The 15748-nt window shown below is 42.6% G+C and overlaps 1 protein-coding gene across 1 annotated transcript; it reads left to right on the top strand.

Moving 5' to 3' along the window:
* The first annotated feature begins 1090 nt into the window (after nucleotides 1-1090).
* LOC126648574 (antigen WC1.1-like) lies at nucleotides 1091-15297 on the top strand. Its single transcript, XM_050331745.1, has 15 exons — nucleotides 1091-1160; nucleotides 2053-2367; nucleotides 3837-4145; nucleotides 5676-5990; nucleotides 6798-7109; nucleotides 7542-7863; nucleotides 8595-8905; nucleotides 10133-10447; nucleotides 11230-11292; nucleotides 11379-11693; nucleotides 11883-11918; nucleotides 12230-12367; nucleotides 12665-12764; nucleotides 14406-14593; nucleotides 14967-15297. The coding sequence occupies exons 1-15, from the start codon at nucleotides 1091-1093 to the stop codon at nucleotides 15032-15034; spliced, it is 3177 nt and encodes a 1058-aa protein (XP_050187702.1). The 3' UTR covers nucleotides 15035-15297.
* Nucleotides 15298-15748: the final 451 nt, after the last annotated feature.

Genomic DNA, 15748 nt, shown 5'->3' with positions numbered 1-15748 from the left:
GAGACCACAGGCAAGTGTCTGAGCTCTTGAGCAACTCCTAAGCAAAGAATACACAGCCTCTGGCCAGACCTCTCTGCTCTTCCTCATGCAGCTTTTTCTGCAGCAGTCTGACCAGAGTTTACATTGCTGCATTATACAGACCTTGAACAAGCAGAAAAAGCCCAGTGAGAAGGGGAAGAGTTTGCAGAGCTTGGTATTCTAAGGACCCAATAGTGATAAATGCCATCAAACAAAAGGAGTATGTGTGTCAGTGTTAAAAAGAGGATTATGTGTTTAGACTGATGTAAACAGCACTCTACAACTTGTTCCAGTCGCCAGAATGAGTCAAGTAGCCACCATTTAATTAGCAGCAGTTTTTATTTCCTTAAATTCACCATTCTAAAGTGAATGAATGAGTGGGTAAAACTACCAGCTATGGTCACCTGAAACAAAAAGAAACTCAACAGAGGAAACAGTAAGTCCTGTAATTCACATCCTAAGTAAGATGGTGTTTCAACAGCTTCTGCCCATAAAGTTTTGACCAACTAAGGAAGCCCTGAGAAGCATTTGCCTCAAGACAGAGTTGGTGTAATTTTATACTCACAGAACTACCGTGAATGATAAACACCACTTCTGTTGATTGGAGAACAGTTTTTCCCAATGAGATGGATAAGCTACAAATTCAGGGATTTTCTTTACCTTTTTCTCTTCTAAACTGATTCATAAATGACCATGGTTCTGCACTTTTACATTCCTTTACTAGGTGACAAATAAGCACTTTGCGTACTGCTCTGCCAGTGCCACCAATGTTGGTCCCGTAGTAAAAGAATTCCGATGATCACAGCAGTTGTGCAATCATCCTTCATATAAGGTCACAAGCACAATTTTCAAATTTTATTGGAGGTTTTGGTTCTTTCAGGTTTGAGATTAATCTATTGATAACGTCTAAAAAGGTGAACAATATTTCTATTGGTTCCTTCATCTAGTTCATGCTAGCACGTGAATCTATATATTTCCTCTTTTGTAGTTATTTGTGAGACACAGAAAAGCCCATGCAGAGGTTGATCTAGGCAATGCCTAAAGAGTGAAGTTTCATCTGTCTGTAATCAAAATGGCAACAAAAGGACATCTTTCTGCCCCAGTGTTGTGGTTGCTTCTCCTCTCCGTTCAGGTGTCCCTGGGTAAGTACATACTTTATTTCACATAAGGCAGTGATATAAGAAAAGTACGTAAATTTAGTATAAATACATTGTTATTCTATCAACTTCTAAGGCAAAGAGAAAAGAAGGTGTTTAAATCTGTTTCTGTCTTTGATTCAATCTCCTTGGTGATCCTAAGATAAAGAAGGGTAAGCCATCTGTAAAAGTTTTGTATTTTACTCAGACTGGCCATCCTAATAGGAATCCAAGTCCAAGTTTCATAAACAGTCAAGCTGTAATGGAAACAAACTGGATATTCTTATTACTGTCTTACCTCTCCTTCTGAGCTGTAGACAGAATTGCTGGTGACAAGGTGGACATGAGTCAAGAATGTGTGCTTGTAGCCCAGAAAGCCAACTCTGAGCTGGGTCTTTGAGCTGACCTTACTATCCCTCCAGTAGTAGGCCTGGGCCCTCTGATCCCTCTGGTAGCCAACTCCTCCAGTTACCTCTCTTCCAAAGACACATACACATACTTGGCTCCCAGGTCAATTAACCCACAGGATAATCTAGCTTGATATACACTGGCAATCACACACTGACATGTGGTACCTCACCCACTCCAGTTGCTGGTGTCTGTTGTGGTGTGCTTTGTGAATCACACAGCATTTCCTAGCCCTGTTAAGTCAGAAGAAGAGAAAGCTTGCCTGTCATTAGAAATAACTTAAATTTGAGCTGCACTTAGCTCAAACTTGTAAATACAAATAAAGCTCCTTGCAAAAAACCTTTGAGTTGGACCATTTAGAAAGGTGAACCAACTAAGTCTGATGTAAGAGTAAATTAAGAGCAATAATAATCTCATTAGCCATCTGTAACAGATAATCATGATCAGGCACTGTCCTTTCCATAACCTTGATCTGTCTCTGTGTTTGAAGGTGCTGATGAGTTGAGGCTATCAAATGGAACTGGCCCCTGCTCTGGGAGAGTGGAAGTAAAACATGAGGAGCAGTGGGGAACTGTGTGTGACGGTGACTGGACCATACAAGATGCTGAGGTTGTTTGTAAGCAACTACAATGTGGATCTGCTGTTCAGGCCCTTAATCGAGCTCCTTTTGGAGAAGGGACTGGACCGACATGGTTGTATCGAGTTGATTGCCGTGGTGATGAACTTGCTCTCTGGAACTGCACACATACAGGATGGGGTGCTTTTACCTGCCCTCATTACTTTGATATTGGAGTGATCTGCTCAGGTAAGAAGTCATTCAACCTTGTAGAACAGAAAAAAGATACAAGACTGGGATCAGACTTTGTCCTAGTACTGCCTCTATTCAGTCACAGCAAGCTGCACCAGCACTAAGTCTTCTGCTGACTACAAGTGCAAGTCTACTTTGCCTGAACACAGTGATAACACACAATGGGCATATCAAATGACATAGAACAGAAAAAGAAACTATTTGTTTCTATCACAGCTCTCACAGGCAACAGGACAGCAGCACTAAACTTCTCCATGACTGGGAATGGGGTGTAGATGGAGAAGCAAGTAAATACAGGGTTATGCCATACAACTGCCTTTCTTCTCCAGATCTTCACGTAAGCTAAGACACGACAGTCTTCAGTGGCAAACAAATCCAATATCTGTTTGGCTGCTTCTTCTGCAAGATGTGCTTGGTTTTGCTCTTTGGATAAAGGACGACTGCAAGAGGTTTTTCCTTCCCAGCTACAAACCTTACATTTGTCCTTTTCGATTTATAAAAGGTTCCTGTCAGCCCATTAATACAGTCTGTCTAGATCTCAGAACGGCAGCTCTGCTTTCGTGGTTATCTCCCTCCACCTCCCCAAAATGATAACATCACCTCCTCCAGGTTGTTGGTAATGACCCTGAGCAGAATGGGACCCAGGAAAGACCCAACAAAGTGGTATTCCACTTGCCACCAGTCTTCAGGCAAAGTGCAACCCACCAATCACTATTCAGAGCCTGACCATTCACTCAGCTGTTTAACCATGTTGTCCTTCCTCCCAAACTATAATATCCTAGTTTTTGGACATTAGAATATTGTGCAGGACAGAGTTAATGACTGTTCTAAATATGAGGTAAATTACACCAGTTGCTGTCCCCTCATTCATAAATCCACTTTCATCAGACAAAGCAATAAGGTCCTACAGCCATGATACACCCTCAGTAAATCCATTCTGATTCTTCCCATTCACCTTCCTGAGCCGAGAAATGTGTCCCAGGGGAGTTACTCCATAATTTTCGCAGGTACCAAAGTGAGGTTGATCAGCCTGTAGATCTTCAGTCGTCTTTTTAGCCTTTTATGAAGATGGGTGCAACATTTCCTGTTTCCTCTTCCTGGAAAGAAGGAAGCTTTGGCTTCCTATTCATTTAAATAATGAAATCTCAAGGACACACATTAGTAAATGGATATTTATTTATCTGTTTAGCAGTTGCTACTTCTCAGTCATTGGTTCAAAGATTCCCTACCTCTAAAGCTTCCCAAGGACTTAATATTTTCATATACTAAGAAATAAGTCATCTCATACACCATTTTCTTTCTTGTCAGTGGCATACAGGAATTGCCCCAATCATTATTTAAAAGTATCAGTGGTCCTAAGAGAAGTGACGTGACTTGTCCACGAAGGTACAGGAGTTATGAAATTAGGTCAGTACAACCAACCTTTGATTCTGGGTTTCTTATGGTTTGTGTGGTTTTTTTCCCAGGCTTCTCTGGTCTACGTCTGACTGGAGGAGACACTGCCTGCTCAGGAAATCTGAAAGTAAAGCAAGAAGAAACTTGGGCTACTGTCTGTTTTTCACACATTGATTTCAAAACTGCCTCTGTTATATGTAATGAGTTAGAGTGTGGCCAGGCTGTGGATACCTTGAAAGGAACTCACTTTGGTGACAGACATGAACTGATCTGGCAAGAAGAGTTTCACTGTGTAGGGAACGAGACTCACCTTGCACACTGTCCCAGGAACCTACACCACACTAACACGTGCTCTCATGATGCCACCGTTGTATGTTCAGGTGAGACTTTGGACTGATGAACATAATTTATTGGGTCCTATATGTCTTCTTCCTGTTAACTCACAGTTCAGAGTCTCTGCACACTCATTTCTGTGGTCCTCAGGATTCTTGGATGCTTCCCCTATCATGCCTCAAGGGAGGCCAGGAAATAACAAAGAGCAGCCCTACCATCTCTCATTCACTCCACTGAGAGTCTGCATTTAACATGGGCTGTTCTAATCACTAGAGGCAGATCTCAAAAGGGCTGGAATTTCTTTTGTACTATTAGAGATATGCACTCAGTAGTGCTGAGAATTCTTTACATGTCTTTCTCTTATAAATAAAAAGAGAAATGGTTAGCGAAGACAATCAGGAATATGGAGAAATTAATTTATTTCCTGTGGTGCCAGTGTGTATGTTAACCCCTGGCACTTCAGCTAATTATTAAACTGGGAGAGGTATCATACCTCCAAAAGATTGAAGGAGGCACAAGTTACAAAATTCAGTTATTAAAAAAAACGTTGTCAGGGGACTAGATGACTTTATTTGTGACTGACAGGTAACACTATTTAAGAACTCCATACAATCATGGCTGCTGGGGGATGTAAATACAGCTAATGTACTGCCAACCCCTGCAAAAGTGAAGATTACACCTAGCAAACACAGCTTCTTTCCTGAGGCCACAAATTCAAAGGGGTTAACTAAGCCTGGGGCAGAGCTTCTGGCAACACCCTGTCACAAAAATAGCCTGGATAAGGACTGCAGTTCATGTTTGTTTCCCAGTCAAAGGGCTGCAGTCTGTTTCAAGACCTGGAGCACTGGCTGGGGAGCCATAGCAGCCAAAAAGCTCAGTTAAGGTATCTAACAAGTCTTGGCTCCTGTCTCTATCTCTCAAGAGTCTCTGCTCAGAGCTGAAATCCAGCTCTCATTGGGGATACTATGCAAGGACCACATAAAGATAGGAAGTAACAGTGTGAGAAGACAGAGGGACTGCATGGGGCTGGTAGTAGCACACCATAGTCCTACCCATGCCACACTTAACTTCATTGTGAATATGCTGATGAGTATGGCCTGTTGTGTTCAGAGCCTTATGCTGGTGCATGGATAAAAGCTCAGAATTGCACACTGCAGTTGCTGCTTACTGGGAAACATGAGATGACCAACTACTGGGAGACAAGAGTGCTACTGGCAGCACCTACTCTGAGTTTCTCACATGCAGAGCAGTGCCAGAACTGCCTCTGCAAGAAAAGATGTTGCAAGGTAGCAGCAGTACTGTGGGGGGAAGAGAGGGCAAGGAAGAAAAGGAGAGACTGAACTTAGAATCAAAAGGCTTTTAGTCATGCAGTGCAGGCTACAACATGGACAAGACAGACTTCTTTTTCAGAGCTGGCTTATCAACATCCTGGTCTAACATGCTTTCCAATAACCTGAGACACAGTTAGTGCCAGTTCCTTGCAGCTAGTTTATGGCAGCTAGAGCTCTCTTACAATTTTCAGTGCAGTAGCACAAAACCCAACAAGTAACAGCTAAGTTCCTTTATTCTTCCTGCAGGCTATGGCGGGTACAGGCTGGCAAATGGCAGTACCACATGTTCAGGGAGAGTAGAGCTTCTTCATGGAGGCACATGGGGAACCCTCTGTGACTACCTGTGGGATTTACCAGCTGCCAATGTCCTCTGCCAGCAGCTAGACTGTGGAGTTGCCCTATGGATACCAGGTGGACAGTCCTTCGGGAAAGGAAATGGATCTGTCTGGAATGGCACATTCAGCTGCAAGAAGAATGACCCTCTCCTGAGAGACTGTCCTGTGAGTGTGCTAGGTCATGATGAATGCCCTGCTGGAAAAGATGCTCGTGTGGTATGCTCAGGTGAGTAGTGGAAAGGTATATGAGGAGAACAGAAAAACTCCTTCTTTGAGGAAAGATACTGACCCAAAATTCAGAGGGAGTCTGTGGAGTCAGGTTCTGTCTTTTGTCTGCTGCTACAGGAGTCAAGGCTGCACTTCATCTGTACCATAAGGCTGCTCCCTGTGAAAGGCTCCTAGTGTCAGGGAACAGCAAGAGCAGGGCTGCTCCACAAGGTAGGATGAGCTGGGGGTACAGAGTGAGGAAAGCACAAGCAGAATCCTTACCACCAAGGCACAGTCTAAAGCATCTGCAGAGAGGACAGAGTATTGGTAATAAGGTCTATAGACAGTCCCAAACAGGTCAAAGCAATCAATCAAATGTAAGGTCCAGCTGAGAGAACAGCCAGACATAGCAGGAGAGAAGACTGGAGACACTTACACCTGTCACATACTTGAGGCAAGGAACTGAATTCCTGACCCAGGTTTAAGTGAGGCTTGAACCAGCAGTCTGAGGATGCATAATGCTGTAGGCCCTAGGTGAGGCTGGTCTCACAATTAAGGTCTGTTGGTCAATGCAGAGCACCAAAACCCAGTGCCTTGATTTTAAAAATGGCAAGGGAGACCAGATCCTGATTTTTCGTCATTCTTCTAAGTAAAATAGGGTGGACTGAAGTCTAGTTATGAGTATGGAAGTTCCAGTGGCCCAGTGAAATCATTTTTACTAGTGAATGATAAGGAAAACTCATTCCCAGTTCCCAGTCACTTCCAGGTTGTGCCCATGAGCAGTTACAAATGTAAAGTCTCAGTACTCACTTTCTCTTACATCTAGGGTGTCCAGGGGGCAGGTTGGTGAATGGCACCACATGCTCTGGCATAGTGGAGATCCGACATGAAGGCACGTGGGGAAGACTCTGCCACTCTCACTGGAATTTGCAAGCTGCCAGCATTCTCTGCCATCAGCTGAACTGTGGCTATGCAAAGTCAATCCATATGGAAGACCATTCAGTGGATTGGAATGGGACTATATGGAGAGATGCTTTTCACTGTGAAGGGACAGAGTCCTGCCTGTGGGATTGTGCTCAAGTGACTTTGGGCAATCCAACCTGTTCAGCCAAAGAAGTAGCCACTGTAATTTGCTCAGGTAAGTCAGAAGTGGCCTTTTATGGGTAGTGCAATTTCAGACCAGAGCAGTGCTAGTGATCTCACTCTCACAAGCGAGGCTGGTGTGTCAGTCTGTCTTTAATACTCTTTCCTTTCTTTTACACCACCCCTCCAGCCTTTGTTTCAGCATAGAAACTTGATTTAGTAGAGGGATTCACATTGTTTAGATGTGCCTGACTTCCCACAGGATCTAATCTCCGAGCTGAGAAAGCCATTCTTGCTTCCCATTGCAGACCCTTCTGTGCATGAAAGCAAACAAAGCCTTAGCACAGGCAGTCTCCTTAATCAGTGGTGAGAATTAATTTTTTACCAACATGGAAATTTGTCTTCCATATGTCTCCTGTAAGTTATTCGTACTACAGCAAGAGCAGTAGATATTCCTCAATATATTTTCCAACTCTCTTGAGCCCAGGTCCTGCTGAATCACTCAGACTCTCAGGTGGTGAGAGCCGCTGTGATGGGCGAGTTGAGATGGCACTCCATGGTGTGTGGAGCAGAGTCCTGGATGACGACTGGAACATTAGGGATGCTCAGGTGGTATGCAGACAGCTTCAGTGTGGAACTGCCGAGAAAGCCTATTACCTTCCAAAGTCTGAGCGAGGTATGGGTCTTGTTGGCTTAAGGAGTGTCCAGTGTACTGGAAATGAAACTCAGCTGATGCTCTGCAAGACCTACCAGTATCAGACAGTGCCAATGGGAGTTTCTGAAGACGTTGGTGTGATTTGTTCAGGCGAGTTACTGTGTGAAAGGTACAGAATGTTTCCTAGGGTTGGCTCCAGGCCACCCTCTGCTGTGGTCTCAGCAGATCTTAAATAGGCACGAGTCTGAGCTTGATAGTTAAGGCAGCATGTGTAATTTACATCATGCTTTGTTCATTTGAATTTCTTAAAGAATTTATCTTCCAGAATCAAAAAGAAGTATTAGAATAGAAGTATCAGAAGCCATAAGAACACTAATTTGGCCATGATTGCCACATATTCTGACTGATATTTGAAGAATTATATAGCTTTTATTTTGTGACATTTCTATATTTATAGATACCTGCAGCCTTTCTAAAGAATATTACAACTGTTTCTACTCTTCTCTGGTTTTGTAACCCATCTGTAACAGGAACTGTCTCTATCTAACTAAATGAGTATAGATAAAGAATATCTTCTCTGGCTTTATAAGATAAGGTGACCTCTGGATATACTCAGTATGATCCTTGTTTGCAACATCTCACAGGAATTATTCAAACATTTACAAGAGGGAGGAGTAGACCTTTCCCTCAAACTACCTAGCCTCAAACAAGTCTCAAACTACCTAGCCTCAAACAAGTTTGGCCTAAGCAACCACAGCAGAAGAATTGTAATATAACGAAAACATGATGATGTCTTAAAAATGTTTTCAAAGTACAGCCACTCTGCTGACCTCTGCATCTTGGTTGTGTTGCAACTTGACAGCTGGCTTTTCCTCCTACAGGTAGCAAACAGATCAGGCTGGTGAACGGGACAAAGCGCTGCGCTGGGAGAGTAGAGGTTTATCATGATGGCATCTGGGGCACCATCTGTGATGATAACTGGGATCTATCAGATGCTAATGTTGTTTGCAAACAGCTTGGATGTGGACATGCCATTGAGGCATTTGTCTCTGCTCATTATGGCAAAGGTTCAGGACAGATCTGGCTGGATGATGTGAATTGCACTGGGGCTGAATCTGATCTCTGGGCATGTCCCTCTAGGGCATGGGGCCAGCACAATTGCCAACACAAAGAGGATGCTGGAGTCCTGTGCTCAGGTGTGTTTGGAAAACGTTTTTCTGAGCTTGTGGGTTCAAACAGGAGGGTTACATGAAAGGGAAGCAGTGAATAGTGGAGACTTGCTTGGACAACCTCTTGCTGTCCTGATTACAAGCCTAGTTGGTCAGTATATCCTCTTGGTCCCACCAAGATGCAAAATGTTGCATTAACACACAGACACACACACAGACACAGACACAAGATGTGTGTGGTGTTTGTAAAGATTTCTACAGCAAGGGGCTGTGTGTCCATTACAGTCAGTTGCAGCTGGCTCTGAAACCAATGAAAACAACCCGCTGTGCACCAAAGCATCAGAAAATTGAAGTAGATTATGGTGGCTCTGCTCATGCATAATTAAGACAGAGTGGCAGTTGCAAGAGAGAGGAGAAATGAAAGAGAAATGGAAAAAGACACTGATGGGGACACAGCTGGAGACATGGTTTCCATACCAGAGGAGGTATGTCTCTGAGAGGGCTGTGGCCTGTGGATAAGTCACACTGGAACAGGTACAATCCTGAAAGGACTGCAGACTGTGGAGGACCCACACAGGTCCAGGTGCAGCTCCTGAAGGGAGTGCAGCCTGTCAGGGCCCCTGATGGAGCTGGTACGAACTCTGAAGGGACTGGAGCCTGTGGAGCATCCATGCTCCACAATAAGGTAGAACCAATACAGGTAGTTAACACTGTAAAAAAAATGGTTAAATACACAGACAGGAAAAAATCCCCATGTCATAAGAAACTTGTGGCACTGAGCATCTCAAGAGATGAGAGACACTGTTGGCACTCTCAATCAGAGCCACAAAGGAACAGAAAATAACTACTACCCTCTAAAGCAAGAAGTCCTAGTTGCATATGCAGCTGAGTGCCACTGAAGTGAGTGCAGACAGATCATTTAAGTTATGCCCTAGACTAGTTGTTCTGAATTTTAGGTTAAAGGATTCACTACCACTTAGGGAAGAGCAACCACAACTACATGGCAAAAATGCCTACTGGCCCTTTGCCAATCAGCACATATTGATCCTGGATCAGGATTAGCTGAATTTACTAAGTCAGGATTAGCTGAATTTACTAAGTCAGTGGCCAGCAATCACTAGTATGAGGAAGACCAAATGTCTTTTACTATCAAAGCCCTAGCATATAGTAATACATGTCTGGATTTCACTCATCACAGCCAAGTTCCTAGCAGAATCAGGCTCCCTAATTCCACTTTTATGTCTTCACTTCCAGATTTCTTGGCTCTGAGGCTGGTGAATGGCAATGACTGTGCTGGGCGTCTAGAAGTTTTCTACAATGGGACATGGGGGAGCATTTGTTCCAATCGTATGACTCAACTCACTGCAGTAACTGTATGCAAACACCTGAACTGTGGAGATGGAGGGGAAATTGCAGAAGATTTCGAATACGGCAGAGGTTCTGGGCCCACATGGCTGGACCACATCGAGTGTACTGAGCAACATAGTTCTCTCTGGCAATGTCAGTCAGACCCCTGGGATCCTCAGTCATGTGATAACCGAGCAGAAGAGACCCACATTTCTTGCACTGGTAACCAGAAATGCATTGTATAGGATTGCCGAGACATTAACCTATGCACACATATCAGGACATTGCAGTAACTACCTTATGTTTGCTTGTTATATGGTAAATAATATACATTATTTCTAGTTTCACACAAATGGTAGAAACATTTTTGCCTACATCCTTGACGTAAATGAGCAAATTAAAATTACATGACTGTACAGAGTGCAGTTACCCAGTGGAAATCCTAAGGAATTCCCTAATAGGACAGTGCCATTGCATATTTTTAAAGCAAAAATCTATGATATACAATCAGTCTGCAAGATCTGAGTTCAGATCAGACTTCTCAAGATGTCCAGAGGCAGATATGTGTTTCTACATGTATGGAGGCATATCAGTGCATATGTACGTACATGCACACATGTACATGCTCATAGCCATGGACAAGTGTAAAAATCAGTTTGGCTCTAAAGATACACTTCTAATGCCTACTCTTGTGACAGTATTTCATACCCCTGGGTATGAATATCTATATTCATATATATTCACTATAATATAAATGAACTCTAGGTGACATTTGGATATCCTGAAAGGGATTGTAGCTGCCCCATGTGAGAAGAAAGCATAACCAGCAGGAAGATTATTTTACTTATAGCAATAGCCAAACAGCAATCCGTTAAGAACTAAGCAGGCCCCACATATATATCAGGAAAAAATTAACTTGATGGTTAATTTTCAGGCAATTTACACTCCCTTACTTTTTTTCCAAAAATAATAAAATTATTTACTTCACTATTTAAATTCTGCAGGACGAAAAGAGGCAACATCTCCAGCCACATTTGCTAAGTGTCCAAACTCTACAAGTTGTTCAGGTACCTTGACCTCTTTGTTTTTCCTTATTGGTCTCTCTGAACCTTCCTGCTCTTTCAGTAAAACAGAAGGTTTCTGTGTTTTGCAGACAGGGAGAAGTTACGAGTCATAGGAGGAGAAGATGAATGTTCAGGCAGAGTGGAGATTTGGCACCAAGGTTCCTGGGGAACAATCTGTGATGACACCTGGGACATGGCAGATGCTAATGTTGTATGCAGGCAGCTGGGCTGTGGATCTGCTGTCTCTGCTCTGAGTGAAGCTGCCTTTGGGGAAGGGACTGGCCCCATCTGGCTGGAGAAGGTGCACTGTAAAGGAACAGAGCTGTCTCTCTGGGACTGTCCTGCTAAGTCTTTGTTTGACAAAAACTGTGATCATAAGGAAGATGCTGCTGTGAATTGCTCTGGTTAGTGACTGGTCCTTTATTACACAGATCTTGGAAGAAGGCAGATAGAGGAGCATTACATCAGATGTACTTCCCAGTGACTAGCCCTTTCATAATTTTGACTGCAGGAACTCACAAATGATATGAAGATGTTCTCCCTATTTTTCACACTTGCCTCTTCCTTAATGTGGACTCACTTTCCTTTTGCAGGTATGACAGAAACAACAGCACCACCCACTAGAGCAGGTAAATTCCTTCTTCCTTCTTTCCCCTTTCTTTTTCGCATCAAATGACAATTTATTGTCCCTGATATTACCTAGCAGATAAATCAGCAGTTCATTTCAGCTCACCAGAAAGCATCTCCTTCAGCCTTTTGTAAAGGAAAACTGTGTGGCACTATCCCCAGCTGCCGAATTTTATCTGCTTGAGCAGGACCCATGACTGGGCAGCAGGTGACCTGCCTTACCCTGCTAGCGTGGGCACAGCAGGAGCTATAGAGAGGAACAGCTCTCTGGGACATCTGATTCCCTTCCTGTTTCTTTTTCATTTCCATTCAGATCCCCCCCGCCGTCCTGCAACAGACAACACGAGACTTTCAATGCCTGTCATCTTCTGCATTATCCTGGGGACCCTTCTTTGCCTGGTCCTTGCCATTCTTGCTAGACAGATCCAACGTGCCAGGGCACAGCAGAGAGGTGGGTCCCTCAGGACTGGTATGAAATGCCTCCTTGACATGGTTGGCTAGTGTTTAGTTGGCTGGGGAGGCTGAGGGGGTGGGTGACTGTGATGAGCTGCATCTGTTGCCACACCAAGATTTTCACTCACTTTCTGGCAGTGAAATAGCCAGGCAGTGCTTATTCTCAGTCAGCACATCTTGGTGACTTTCTAGGTACCTGCTTGGCCATGTAGCCCCTTTAGGGCACTTGTCCTTTTCAGGAATCCAACTTGAGTATGAGCAGAGACTGTGAGTGATCATTACCTTTTACTTTCAGACTCCAGACTATCCTATGACCCCTTCTCTGAGGCTGTCTATGAAGAGATTGATTATAACCTGATGAGGGAAAAGCAGGTCGTGACTTACCTCTCAGGTTTGTACATCTTGCTCTTCTCAAGAGAAAGCACTTTCTGGTGGCCCTGATCCCAGTCTGATACTTTGTAGCTCCCAAATCTACTGGAAAACTAAAAATTTTCCTAGATTTGAGGAGAGGAGTTTCCTGCCCAGTGGACTCTGCCAATTCCTCTCCTAAGGACAACTTGTTTTGTGCAGCCATAGACCATAGATCAGTATAGGTCAAACAAAACAAACAAACAAACAAATAAACAAACAAATAAAAGCCTCTTGCTGCAATTATTTAAAGCAGGTACAAATAAAGGAATTATTTGCATCTCTCTGCCAGCAACTGTACCCCTGTAGGCTTCCTCCTCTGGATTGCTTTTCTCCCTCTGTGGCTTGTCTCCCCCATGAGCCATGAGAGATGTTATGGAGCCCCTGAGGGATTTTTGGTTATTCCACTGTAAGCCTTGCAGGAGTAATGCTGACTGCCAAAGAATCTTTGGATGGTATTCCTCTAGCCTGCTCTTTTTCTCATGATGCAGTCTTAGCAGTTAAGGAGAGTTTAATCTGATACCACATTCTTTCTCATTTGCCTAGATTCTTATTCAGAGAGTTCAAAAACAAAGGTACAGTTTTATAGAGGGGACAATGATGAAGAAAATGGTCCTGGAGCAACTCAAGGTAATGAAAGATGAGGAATGTACAAAGAAAGAGATCCCAGATCATGGTAGCTTTTATTATCGAAAGCATTATTAATGATTAAAACCTTTTCATTGCTGCACTTCATGTGCTAGTGGTGTTTTGATGTGAACCAAAATTTTCTTTTCAACTCTCATGGTGGAAGAACGTCATACAACCTCATATACAAGTGCTAGTTTTCTCTTCTGTATGAGAAGTTCGAAATAAATGTTTGCTGGTAGTATTACACACTCCACAGTATCCAGTCACATGAATCCAACAATTTGACAACTGCTTCTCCCAGAAATTTCAACTGTAACAGATTGTAAACTATTGCTTCATTTCTGAGAAAAATGGGGAGAATTAAGACAGAGGAAAGACATGCTCCAGATAAGAACACTGGCATACAATTTGAGTTTATTAGGAAATTTTAATCCAAGAGATCTGAAGAAAATGCAGATTCTCAGTTGGGTGGTGGGGGATGGTTTTGATTTGGTTTGTTTTCTTAAATTTGAATTAGCTGAAGGAGAGCAAGTGTTTCAAGAAGAACTGAAATTTCCTAAAACTGATCCTTTAGCTGCTGCCTGGTCTCCAAGAGATCAACTGCAAAAGTCACAAGCAGTTCTGGACCTCAGTTGCCTATATATCAGACTCTGCTGCACCATGTCCTTAATTTTATTTCCTATTGCTATTTTAATATATTTTTTTTAGTTAAAAATAAACTAAAAGCCTTTCCTTGTTTTGAAATGCTTATAAAGAAGATAATTATTCCAAATAAGGTATCTTTTTCTTATTCAGATTGAGTATTGATTGCTCCATAAAAAGTAAAATAGGAGTGCCTTGATTTATTTTTGTGTTTATACACATATTAAGGATATGTATATACCATAACACTGTGAAAACTAACATTCTCTGAGGGATGGATTCCAGTTAAGTACAGACATGTCAGTATTAAAGCCCTGTATTGCTGGATCATCAGCTACTGCTTTCTCTAGTGGAAGACCTCTCCCTGTTATAACTAATGCCTGTACTGTTCCAGAGATCTCTCCACTGCCTGAAAATGCCCTGGAAAATGGTTATGATGACGCAACAGAAGCTCCTGGACCTAAAGATGCTTCTCTTTATGGGCAGAATGAACAGGAAATCATTGGGCCTGGAGAAAGTGACAGAAACAAGGATTCACAGACAGGTGAGGCTAGAAGAGCAATGCTCTCAGTTTTCACAGTCTATAATTACTGTAATAAACTCAGTGATAATCAAGGTGGAAGGTACCTCAAGGGATTAGCTAGGTTTTATCTAACCACTATAAGAAAGAATTGCTTTTATTAAAAGTGTTTAAAGTCAGAACAGTAACCTGTTTTCTGGAAACAGCAAGCTTTATCTTTGGATATGTATGCATATCATCAGAAGTCAGAATGACATAAGCATTTCTCAGGTCTTTTACAGTCACTCATATCTAAGGTTCTGATTTCTAGAGGAGACAAATGACACCTGCACAACCTATAAAGGTGATGCAGAGTGTGCATTTATCTATCTCAGTGTTCTTCCCTTTATGTTTTCAGACTGGAGTCCTAGTATGTCCCGAAACAGGACCCCTGAGGCTGAGAGACCTTCACCGCCTGGCTTTTGAAGATACAGGCTATGATGACGTTGAAGAGCTGGGATGCTGATAGAGACTGCTGAGCTGGACTGACCACTTTTGGAAACATACCTTTGTTCATAAAATGCTAATCCCACTACTACTAGCAGAACCAGAACAACCTACATTTAGGATTAGTTTACATAAGTTTGGGTTATTTGTAGAGAAGTGATTACATACTTACAAGATAAACAAACATGACTTTTAAGAAAATCTTTCAAATTTCCCTTATAATTTCTTGTTGCCAAGACTGCCTGGACACTTTCTGCTTTTATTTCTAAATATTGTAGTTGCAATTATTTTGTTTTACTCAGTTAATCTGTTAAATTATGGTATTTTCTTATTAGAAACTGTTCAAAGATCTTTTCTCAAATTTGTGCTTTTCCTCCAAGACACATGGGACATCTTTCTGGGGATTATTATGAATGGAGAATGAACTGCAAGAAAATAATCAAAATTCTGTTTCATCCAAGTCTTTGAAAAAGGTATGCTTGTGGATTGCTTGTGCAACAGCATCAACAAGGCCTGACAGGCATGCTGTGAGACATGGAAGGAGAGAAACACGTACATCCCTGTGATTTAACAGCATCACGCTATCTACTTTTCCTGACTCACTAACAGAAAAACTGGGAAAGTAGAAATGGAGATGTTTGCAAGGAACAGGAAAAGGCAGCAGCAACTGACAGGGGCAGCCAATTCTACGCC

This window comes from Myiozetetes cayanensis, unplaced genomic scaffold (assembly GCF_022539395.1).
Source record: "Myiozetetes cayanensis isolate MyiCay16 unplaced genomic scaffold, myiCay2020 scf5-8, whole genome shotgun sequence".
Taxonomy (NCBI): domain Eukaryota; kingdom Metazoa; phylum Chordata; class Aves; order Passeriformes; family Tyrannidae; genus Myiozetetes; species Myiozetetes cayanensis.
The sequence above is the reverse complement of the archived record's forward strand: the minus strand, read 5'-3'. Positions and strand labels throughout refer to the sequence as shown.